The sequence below is a fragment of the Triplophysa dalaica genome, chromosome 13 (assembly GCF_015846415.1).
Source record: "Triplophysa dalaica isolate WHDGS20190420 chromosome 13, ASM1584641v1, whole genome shotgun sequence".
NCBI lineage: Eukaryota > Metazoa > Chordata > Actinopteri > Cypriniformes > Nemacheilidae > Triplophysa > Triplophysa dalaica.
This window is the reverse complement of record NC_079554.1, coordinates 18,461,128-18,473,261: the sequence shown is the minus strand read 5'-3', so window position 1 is coordinate 18,473,261 and position 12,134 is coordinate 18,461,128. Positions and strand designations below refer to the sequence as shown.

General features: G+C 35.8%; 1 protein-coding gene across 1 annotated transcript; it reads left to right on the top strand.

The window, feature by feature from the left end:
* Positions 1-655: 655 nt before the first annotated feature.
* tpd52l1 (tpd52 like 1) lies at positions 656-11,489 on the top strand. The gene is made up of 6 exons (XM_056764582.1): positions 656-795; positions 5,818-5,933; positions 7,017-7,165; positions 8,074-8,175; positions 10,246-10,306; positions 10,490-11,489. The coding sequence occupies exons 1-6, from the start codon at positions 777-779 to the stop codon at positions 10,610-10,612; spliced, it is 570 nt and encodes a 189-aa protein (XP_056620560.1). The 5' UTR covers positions 656-776; the 3' UTR covers positions 10,613-11,489.
* Positions 11,490-12,134: the final 645 nt, after the last annotated feature.

The window sequence follows — 12,134 nt, the reverse complement described above, 5'->3', positions numbered from 1 at the left end:
TTGTTGATACTGTTTGGATCTAATGTGTTTAATGGGAAGTCTGTGTTAAATGGGTAACTATGACATTAAATCACATCAGTATGCAAGTAATGGCTTTTTAATGCCCACTGGAGTAAACTCTAAGCGTAACGGGTTAATATTATATTACACATCTATCTTCTTCGTGCTCTTAAAATGCATTATATTGTTTACAGTTCTGAGATAGATCACATTTTGCTCCTGTTATATTTAAAACAGATGCATGGGTTAAACAAATCGTGCTTTCGTTAAAAACTAAACTTTTCCTATTGTTTGTTGATCCTCTTCATGCCATTAATTCAATATCATCCCAACCTGTCCGTTCAAACCAGAAGATGGCGCTGTTGCTTCCTACCAAACTGTTTCACCAACAATAAACTAGTTTGTTGCTATCTTGTTAATATGTATCTCGTGAGATCATCACTTGAGTATGCATTGATTTGCTTACGTCAATACTGTCACGTCCTACAACCAAAGAAAATCTAAATAGTCAGTTTGTTCAAAGCTTGCTAATTATTGCTTATGTTGAGTTATCGGTCTGTTTATATTCATCATCATATGTTATTATCATCAAATGTGTAATTACCAACCCCTAAATTATCAACAATAATGAGAAGCTTTTCCATTGGACAGTGGCCGAGGCTGCGGCTTTGTGGGCGGAGTTTTGAGAGACGAGAGAAAGAGTGAATTAGACTTGATATTTCTCTGAACTGGTCTCTGTGACTGAACCGGACTTGTTTTTTCACAGTATTGCCATTATGGAGCCCAGACAACAGGGTGAGCTTCCTTTTCGATCACGTTGATGTCTTTTAGTGTCACTAAAGAGGAGATTGCTTTTGAGTATTTTTACATCATTTTACTTTATTCTGTAATGCTCGAACAACAGATGTGAAGTAAAGGGGCAATGCGATGAAAGTTTTGCACGACGAAAGATACACGATTAGGCACCAAGCGTTAACCTTTAACATCGTACAGGCTAGCCAAAAAGTCATTTGTTCATGCCTTGCTATTCTTGCTCATTGACATTCATACGTGGTATATTTATTTAAGTCACGGTCATGTGATCGTGGGTTGTTTGCCATGTAAACAAATAAGGATGAAAACTCTCGTTCAAGTTCCTTTGGGTGCGCTCGCTGCGCTTATCTTAGAACCACGTGACCCCTCATTTCCATACCCCACGTGACTGTCAGCTAAATAATTGAAGTCTTGTGACGAGATATTTGAGCACCATTGAGTTAACTGAACAAGACTGTCTAGTACAGTGTAGTGTGGGAATACATGCATACTTGTGTTGAATTTATAGAATAATGTGTACACAAACTGTTAGTGGTTTTAATATATGACATGTTTTATATAGTATCTGGATATCTAAATGAATATTTAAGTGATGTGTTTTTCACAAGTTTAAGTGATGATACAAATTCTGGCACCCTCTTGTCATATCAAACCTATCAAAAAATCTTCTGCAGAACACAGATATTTTGAAGAATGTCTGTAACTTGCGCCCTTGGTTTTGCGTCTACAATAGTCAATGGTGGCCGGTGCTGTTTGGTTTCTAACTTTCTTCAAAATATCTTCTTTGTTTGAAAAATCAAACAGGTTCGAAATGAATAGAGGGTGACAGGTAATGATGACAGGTTTTAAATTTAGGGTGAACTGTCACTTTAAGTATATTGGATTTTTGCTGAATCAACCAACTTATAAGTAAACACAGCGCTGCAATTGTTGTGTGTTTTTGTGCACTGATTATGCTTTACTATCTTGCGTTTGTTTTGCAAATTACACTTCACAGAACTGTACTCTAGCATACTCACTCCTGAAACAGTAGACTGGGGTAAGAGAGCTGCTTCTATGTGTACTGCAATGAGAGTGAATGTGACAAAGTAAACCTCTGTAGTCTCTTCAGGAGTATCACAGTAGTGGTTAACGGAAACAGACAGCCATGTCAGGACACTTCAGCACCTTTAAAACTTGTTATGTACATCGGTGGTTACACTGCTAAACACTTGAACTATGACCTTTCATTTTCATCCCTTGCATGTTATAATTTGCTTAAATGAGACAGTAAGGACACGAGTTCTATATGCATGGCTTTCTGTGTCTTGTTTTTGAATGATTTTTTATTTCTCAGTCTGTTTAGTGTTTTAGTGTACTGTTTGAACGCAGCCTTGTGTTTAGATGTTTGCATGTCCCTGTTTGCCTGGACAGCCTGTATATGGTATATCTTATGAATCAGATTGTAAAATCTTCCTATTTCCATTGTTTGCTAAACAACAGACGAAAGAGGAACTCTGCATGAAGGTAGGTCTCAGAAAGGTGAAAAAAACAACCTGTTTCACACTTTTCATGGTTGACGTCTGAAATTTCCATGCAGTCAATGAATACTGTCATGTGTCATGTGTCTGCGCAGCAGTCTGACGGATTTAAATCCAGTCTGATAATCGCTAAGGAGAAATCCCTCGGATTACATCAGCAAGGCCAGAAATTACGTAATGCTGAATTGAAACCGTGACTTTAAAGGTCCGGTTAAGACTTCATCCTTCTGAATAGATGCACTATACACAGATTCATCTCAGATGGGGAAATATAATACACACATTATAGCATTTGCTCCAAATTTCTGGTTAACAATGCCCTGTAGTTTGTCCGTGTGAGATCCAAAAATTTTCTTTTGTTTATCTGATGGAGTCATTCTCTGAGGTAGAAGTGTTTGTTTTTGTGTAGTATGTTGTGAAGAAGTGAAATGAGGACATTGAGTGAAAAGGACAGAAGAGAAGCGCATAGTGCAGTGAGCATGAAGAAGCTGAACTGTCGGGCACGCTGCCCTAAAGGGTCACTTACTTACTCAGATGACAAACCGATCATTGCGCCGCGACTCTTACTCGCTTGTCCAGACAGCAGAACTTGACCAAGATAAATTCCCATTGGCATATTTGTGACGGTCACGGAAGTAAAAATCTAACCGAAAAGATTTTGTCTGTGATTAGATCTCATTTGTGCTTTTCTGTTATCCTGACAGCTGATGAAAACTGACAAGGTTCCGTAGGGGAACAATCTACATTACAACCAGGTCATGGCAGGTTTAGGTTGTGAGTTTGATTAAAGTATTCATAAAACGGTTAACAAGCTCAAGTCTCAACTAGTCCGCCTAAGATGGTCCAATAATTGTTCATATAAACCAGCTCGGACCAGCTAGAAGTGTTCTTGCACTACCTTAAATAAAGATGTAACAATTGGATTGAAATATATTTTGTATATTTTTACTTATTTTAGACGAAGACAAATCTTTTTTAAACACAAATTTAGAGAATCAGATTGAAGGGATAATTGGGAGGCTGGTGCAAGGCATCAGGAGTTGCTAGGCAACCTAACAATGAGACTGCGGATCTACCTGATAATAGCTATTATACAGTAACGTATCTTTCTGAGCTGTGTGGTCAAATATATGCCCGGTAGGTATGATAAACATAGGGGTAGAGTAAAATAATGTTCACTGTTCTAAATAAACAGTGATGGCAGTTTACGGACTGGAAACCGTATACATATAAATATACTGTAGAAATATATATTATACAGAAACCACAATTTTCAATAAATCTGCGTATGTTTTGAAAGTAAATCAGTATCCTTCTTTTCTGAAAAGAAATCATATATATTAATGATTTCAGACCAGCAATTTAACAGATTATATTTTATTAGCACAACGTTTCTTTAACTCCTCTTTCCAGCATTTAACGTCCTGTACTTCATCTTCAAGTCTGATTTCCCTGGATTGATCACTTCTAGTAAACAATGTATTTTTAGTTTTAGGCAGGTGGATGTGATTTTTTACTGTAAATCGGAGAGCTTATTCCTGAGCACTATTCTCTGCCCTGTCGTCTGATTGGATTAGACAGTGAGAGTGTATCACAAGTATCATGCCACAGCACTCTAATCAGGTTGTGATATAATGACTGACCAGCTCTCCAAAATGTGACTCTGGTTTCCTTTACAAAACAACCTTAACATCTACAGTACTTGGATTACTGGAGCCATATCAAGGGCATTAGTGCTTGAAGTCGCTGAATTCCTGGACATAAACGTTCATTTTCCAGTTGATGTGAGATTTGGGGTTTTACTTTTGTCTTGCTTCAAATAACTGAAAGGAATGCTGGTATACTAAGTATGTGGTGTGCATGGGGAAACTGGAATTTTAGGGAACTAGCTTTTAGGTTTCAGTAACGGGCATGAAATCAAACCATATTTTTAATTTCACTTTGCCCCGATTTTTGCATCAAACCTTTGAAACCGCGCCTGTACTTGTGTTTATGAAATGATGAGTGGTGCTTCACATTGAAATTCAACTAATATAGTTATAAAGGGATGGGCATTTAAAAAAAATTTTACACTATACATCATTTACAACACAGCTGTGATCCTGGACGATAAAACCAGTCCTACGGGTAAGTTTTGTCAAATTGAGATTTTTACATCGTCTGAAAGCTGAAGAAATAAGCTTTATATTGACATATGGTTTGTAAGGATAGGACAATATCTGGCGGAACAACAACTGTTTAAAAAGCTTGAATCTGAGGGTGCAAAAAAGCAAAATATTGAGAAAATCGCCTTTGAATTTGTTCATCAGAGGCACTGTGGCAGGCCATCCACATTTAAGGTAGGAAATGTATTACATATCTTCATGGAAGATGATCTTTACTTAATATCCTAATGATTTTTGGCATAAAAGAAAAATCTGAATTTTTACCCATACCCTGTATTTGTGGCGTTTACTAAATTTTTTCCAGTGCTACTTAAGACTGGTTTTGTTGTACATGGTCACATTTTGTCTTCCTAAGTCTGTATCATAATTTATTCAATGAAACTGAATGTTACCTGGTCTCTATCCACATTTATTATATGTTTGAAATCTGCCTAAACAGTCTAAAATATATTTTTTGCAAGAAAGGATCACATGAGAGTTTGGATAGCCATGAGAGTGAATAAATGACAGAATTGTTATTTTTAGGGAACTGTCCCTTTAAAGCCACATTGGGCTGATTTTAATGTAAAGCACTTTAGTGACACAGTTACAGACAGCAGCTTTAAGGCACACCTTCTATCCCTAAGACATGCGTGAAAAGACTTTGTGATCTTCTGTTTAAACAATAGACTTCATATTGAGTTCATTTGTAAATCAAATTATCTTATTCTGGGAATTAGAATACTATACATGTGATCAAACTGGATATTTGCAAGGTTTCATTACAAATTTCAAGATGTAACATTACTAAAAAAACACCTAGATTAAGGAGTTATCAATCTGAAGAGACCGATTCTGTATATACTTAAAGGAACAGTTCACCCCAAAATTCAAATTCTGCTGTCATTTACCCCCCACCAAGTTGTTCCAAATCTGTATCACATGTCTTTGTTCTGATGAACACAGAGAAAGATATTTGGAAGAATGCTTGTAACCAAACAGTTCTTGACCATCATTGACTACGATTGTAGGATTTTTTTAATTTCTTTGTTCTGTTGAACACAAAAGAAGATAATTTAACGAATATGAGAAAGAAAACACTTTTGACTACCATTGTATTTTCCCTACTATGGTAGTCAAGGGTGGCCAATACGTTTTTTTATTAAATCAATGTGAAATGATTTTAAGACTTTTGTCATGCTTGTTGGATTAAGCCTCCCAAAAGTTATTTCAGGGAAATCAAATCTGTAAAAGAATGTGCGCTTTAGAACTGTACATGTGATTGTGATGCGTTTACACAATAACTTTCATTGTTCATCTTGTTTTGTTCTTCGTTCCAGGTTTGTTGGATAACGAAGCTCTAAAGGAAGTGGACGAGGACATGGTGTCAGAAGTGGATCTCAATAACATGATCACAGATGAGGAGCGAGAAGAAATGCAGAATGAACTGACTAAGGTATTTCCCTCCTGTGTTATGTTGAGCGACTCTATACACCAGGAAATGTGGCTGGTTAAAAAACAGTCAGTCTGTGATCGCATAGGCCATTCTCAAGCATTGAATGCAAATCCTGACTGTGCTGTCTGTGTTTTCCTTCTGTGCTGTTGTTTGAGAGAACTTTGGTGTTACTTTATGAACTCGTGTTGATTTAGGCATATTTTAAGGAACATTTCTCAGCTCCTTTTACAATAGTTTAGTTTGTAATGGCCTCTGTTAAAGGGACAGTTCATCCAAAAATGAAAATTCTGTCTTGAATTTCTCACCCACAAGTTGTTCCAAACCTGTATAAATGTATTTGTTTGGCTGAACACAAAGAAAGATACAGTATTTAGAAGAAAGTCAGCAACTGAGATTTATGGGACATTATTGACTACCATAGTAGTATTGTATCAAGTTTGGTTCTGTTGAACAAGTTTGTATCTGTTTGTGTTCAACAGAATAAAGAAACTTATTTTTGAACAGATTGCGGTCAAATAATTCATGACAGAACTTTAATTTTTGGTCGAACTATTCCTTTACGCTTACATAAAATGTTTTCTGGACTTTTATGTTTAGCATAATGTTAAAGATGCAATAAAGATAAAAATAAATAATGCTTCGCAAATAATGAGCTAATAATGATTAGATGACAAACTGTATGTAACAATGACTAGGAAAATAGTATCTTACATGTAGGTTACATGTCTTTTTGGATGCATTATTTAGATCCCACCACATGCAGTACTTTTTAAGTCAAAAAGATGTATTTTTATAATTAGCATTATTTACTGTACTTTTGAAACAAACATGGTCTGTATCACTGTATTGTTTGACAGTCATGTGACCAAAGCTTTTACAATGTCTCCTTTTTCCATGTGCTACTTATTACCTTCTACTATCTTTTCATATCTTTAAGGTCCACTGGACCATGTGAGGCTAACATTACCTGTTACTTGCTATTCAGATGTCATTTTGAAATGAATGGCTGCATTGTTGTTGTACACAAATTCAAGGACATCATGAGAGCTTCTCAACCCCTGTCTTTATATTCTCTTTTGCCAGTTAGAGGAAGAAATAGCAACTTTGAAACAAGTCCTTGACTCCAAAGAAAAGCGCCACTCGGATTTAAAAGAGAAATTGGGAATCACGCCTCTTGGTGAACTACGACACAATTTTAGCAAGAACTGGAATGACGTGCAGTCCAGCACGGCGTAAGTCATCTTTGCTAAAACCTGTGATAGTGATGTAGGATGTTGTGTGTTTTGGTATAATATAACAATATATGTATGTTTAATTTATATTAATATTCATTAATATTTTATTGTATATTACTTGTATTAAATTCAATTGAAACTACTCAACAGGCATTAATTCTATGCGGAAGTCTACCGGAAGTTAAGTTACAAACATAACGTTTGTTTATGTTGTTACAACTTAAAACGTCTATATGATGATGAACTTAGTCTTTCTGGTGTGACTTTCTGTTTATATTACCTTGTTCCTCTGGCTATTCAGTTACTAGACAGTGACATGGTAACTAGAGTCTCAAATAAATAGCCCTTCTCGTGTCACGGTTGCTGTGGCGAGGAGCTGGGTAAGACTGGGACAAACCTATCTGATGGTGGCTACGGACTGATATGTGATTTCTGTATCAGACCCAAAGTCTTCATACACAAACACACACGTATTGTCATCAAGTTAACAAATTCAGAGACTATGGGCGATGTATGGGCGTCACAGTCTCTGAATGTAATGTTATACATTAAATGTGCTTTTGAATACTCATGTGCTTTTGTTGCATAGCTCGACTTCAGAAATGATTTGTATCAACGGTTATCTGGCTAGTGTACCTTTTGTAGATTGTTTCATTGTATTCTCCCGATTAAAGTGTGCACTTCCCGTTTTCTGTGAGATCACAAAAAGCGTGAAGTGCAATTCTTCCTGCCACAAATTATGAAAGTTCATTTACTCTTATGGAAGGTGTTCTGCTTGTATACTATATATAACAAACTCATTTCGGACATGATATTGTACTGCATACTAGGAACGACACATTGGCCTAAAGTATATCATTGTTGTTACATATCAGATGTAACATTTGTTCTTGTTGTTCTGACAGATACAAAAAGACCTCTGAGACTCTATCCACAGCAGGGCAGAAAACCACAGTGGCCTTCAGTAACCTGGGCACAGCCATCAGCAGGAAGTTTGGGGACATGAGGTATGATGTCACTTCCCTTGTACCATCATTTGCTGTTTGTCTCTCCATTTTGGAACACCATCATTTACAGACACATATTGTGCAATCTATGTATATGTTGTACAATGAAATGCAAGTGGTCCTGGAAGGGGTGTACTGCAGATGGTCATTTTGAGCTGCCGTGTTTGTGTTACATAAGCGTCAGATTAAGCAGCTTTTAAAAGGACCAGATTGTTGGCGGGTCCAGCTGGCATTGTGTTAGCATAAAGCATTTACAGTACCATCTCTTCTTTAATGGCTCAGATGAACACGAAGAGGGAAGTGTCATTAATGGAAACAGGGTGATAAAAAATTCACTGTATATCATCATAACCATTAGATTAATGTTTACAGATAGCAGGCAAGGGATGTAACTATTTGCTCAGCTGGCAATGCGATTCACGATACTGTTCTTACCATACGGTTTATTCATGATTTATTTTTACAAAAGGAGTTGAGACAAAGTAGAATATTTGTACAGATTTGTAACAACTCGAAGGTGATTAAATGATGACAGAATTTTCTTTTTTTGGTGAAGTATCCATTTAAGAAATATCAGAATATCCAAGTTTTCCAACAGCGGCTCCTGCTGTTCAAAACATATATTGAGAATAATTTTACATACACCGACTTTAATGGACACATAATATAATCGATTTTCAACCACTCACGTGAATCGTAACATCCCTATTAGGCATATATACTTGACAAAAATAATATTTTTGTTGTTTTATTAGCAAAATATTTAAACATCCATTAAGATTCGCTACATTTATTGTCAAAGCAAAATAAATCAAAAAGATAAAACCACAACCTCTACATGCAGAATTCAGTTTAGAGAATTGTTTACTATACCGTATACACTATATTCTGTGACTCATATTTTATATGTTAATATTTATTTATCTACTATTATTTGATCAATGATTTGATTATCATTATCTCTCTAACCGCATGATGCCCAGTTCTCATAACTTGTATAAAAATCGTGTCCTTTTTACCATTATGTGTATTCGACATTCATGTAGATTCAACACCTCATTCCCTCATTTCACTTCAGCATGTTTGGCCTTCAGATACTGTATCCTAGGAGGTATGTGTATATGAGGAATCCGTGTGAGCATGTGGGTGTGAATTGTTCTCTCTGTGATTTGCGGTGAAGATCTTAAGCAAGTGTGGTCCTTGCATGCTTGTTTGATCTTGCCTGTAAATAAATTGAACTGAAGTGACAAGTGATGCTTTCTGTCTCCCAGGAGCCAACTGTTATTAGGTATAAAGTATAATGAGTTCAAACCTGCAGTATATGAATGAAGTTATTTGTTTTGTTCTTTTCCCATCTCCTAATGCACACCAAAGGTCATATTCTATTGGGTAAGATTTTGTTCATAAATACAGACACAGATTAGACAGCTGCTTTTTTAGCAAGTGCATGACACATGCCATGTGCTTTAGTTCTCACTGATCTATAAGTGTAGGAAGTAGAATACTAGAAAATAGGAAGCGCAAATTGCTCTGCACCGCAAAACCAGTTGATGTACACTAGTTCTGTTTTCATGCCGCGATATGCAACTTAATCTCTGACTATAGCTACAGGCTTGATGTGTCATATAGACATTTGTAGATGAAGGGACTGTATTTTCATGCAGACTTAACTGTCTATTTTATTTATCCATGATAATAATTGAACCCCTCTTGCTTGGACATGCTTTCATTGGACAGCTATTCTATACGCCATTCAATGAGTATGCCTACAATGAGGTAAATGTGTTGAACTATTAAGTGTATTGAACTGCTAGCTTTGCATGTGTGTTTTTGCCATTTGATCGTTTTAAAAACATTTAAGACTAGAATGGCAATAGGAATTTCCTATACCGTGTAAACAGCACAAATGTATGTAATGCACATAAATAGAAGTCTTGATGTGTTATTATTTAGAACGGTTTTGTTTTTGCTTAAGAAAACTGTAAATAAGGGATGATGCATGTACCAACATTTTCATAGCACAATGGAATATCCCATCAGTAAAAAACTGAATTTGTCCTAATTTTATAGGAACTCTCCAAGTTTCAAGTCCTTCGAGGAGAAAGTTGAAACCACAGTTTCAAGCATCAAGGTAAGCCCATGACCGTACTAGTGGTCAGTTTTGACCAGTTGCTTGGTTTGTCGTTTCAGTGAACAATTCTGTAAATAATTGACCAGTTTGTCATTGGGAGCTTTTCCACCTCACTTTACTTATTGTCAACGGTAGCGGATGTCATGAATGTTCACAACACTGTACTGTTTGTGTCCCGAGCAGTCAAAGGTCGGAGGAACAGGGGGTGCGGGCAGTTTTGAGGAGGTGCTATCATCAGCAGCCAACGCCAGCGCCCAGAATACTCCTTCAAACAATGTAACAGAGAGCAGTGAGAACACATGCTAAAAGTGTTAACAGTCCACATGGTAACAGGCGGAACTCTCATGCCCCCTATTGGAGACCAATGTGCAATTTTTTACCTCTCAGACATTATACATGCATATTCGTCAGAATATTTCCTTACTTTTTTACAGAAGGAAAACAAATAGATCTTATTTGACTCTTACTGCATATATGTGTATGTTTTTCCATAAAAATGTCCTTTTATGTAGCCCTGTATTACTCTTATCATTGCTTTTAAACTAACTTAACATTCACTGTTACATTTACAGGGCAAAAATAATGTCTGCACGTTCAATCCTAAGGAACTAAAAGAATATTTAATAAACTTGATGTCAGTTCTTCCATTTGCATAAATTACATGTCATGTGTTCTATTCCCCCATGCTGATGATTCCCAAATTGTTACGTTTTACTCTTAACTTAAATGTAGGCCTATATGTCCTAAACTGTATTGGCAACAAGTCATGATCAAAAATGCATTGACTGTTTCAGGGGCAACAACATTAAACAAACGTTATGTGATCCTAACTTAACTTTCGGTAGACCTCCTCAAAGAATCAATAACTGTCGAGTAGTTTAATTTAATACATACAATTAACATACATTAAAGTATTTATATTAATTAATATTATAAATGAATTATAAAATAAATGGTAACATGAACACAGACCAGAAGTTAAGGAGTGCATCCTATACATTTTCCTCAACACCTTGTTTTGACTTTCCTATAATGTGTAAGGACATTTCGCAAGTTGATGTGTTTTGTAAATATAGTTTGTGTTCTTTACTCAAAACAATTCAAACTTAATTTGTGGAAATGATTCAACATACTGTGGTTGTTTTGTTGGTTATATTGCTTTAAATATAAAATTTCTAAATCATTTGTGTTCACATTTTTTATTATTTTTAATTATTTTATTTGATGTTTCATTTAATGTTCACTGCTATCTATTATAATGTTTAATTTCTAAATACAAACCTGGAAGCAATATCTGGATTTAGTAACATGAAAGGTATTTAATAACATTAAAACATTAATTTTGTAGCATTAAAACGGTATAAGTATTTATTGACAATAAAACAGCGCCGTTTCATGAATAACTTCGGGTTAATTAATATAATCGGGTTGAGGTCAGACAGGTATCCGATGTCATAGCTGTCTGTATGAAACCCCTGCGATCGCAGACAGGTATCTTATGTTATTACAGTATGAATGTAATGACGCAATACCTGTTACGCTGTTCTGAAACCCCTACATACATCAAATCGTTTATGTAACAATTAATATACGGTTAAACAATAACACAAATTAAACATTAATTAAATATAGTTATATTCATTGATATATATGGTTATATTATTAGACGCTAACCAAACCGGAAGTTAACTGGGGGTCCGGCGCACGCACATGTCCAATGAAACGGTCTATAGGTTTACAAAAAGGTCAGAAGATAATATGTGTGCTTCATCAGTTTAAAAAGCTTCATACCAAAGCTTGTATTTATACGTTTCTAGTCATATAAATC

What these genes read in the sequence shown, in the direction of transcription:
- tpd52l1 (XM_056764582.1), top strand. An exon ending in AGGAAGTTTGGGGACATGAG is followed by an intron (nt 8,176 to 10,245) that starts GTATGATGTCAC and finishes CTAATTTTATAG; the next exon opens with GAACTCTCCAAGTTTCAAGT. An exon ending in CCACAGTTTCAAGCATCAAG is followed by an intron (nt 10,307 to 10,489) that starts GTAAGCCCATGA and finishes TGTCCCGAGCAG; the next exon opens with TCAAAGGTCGGAGGAACAGG.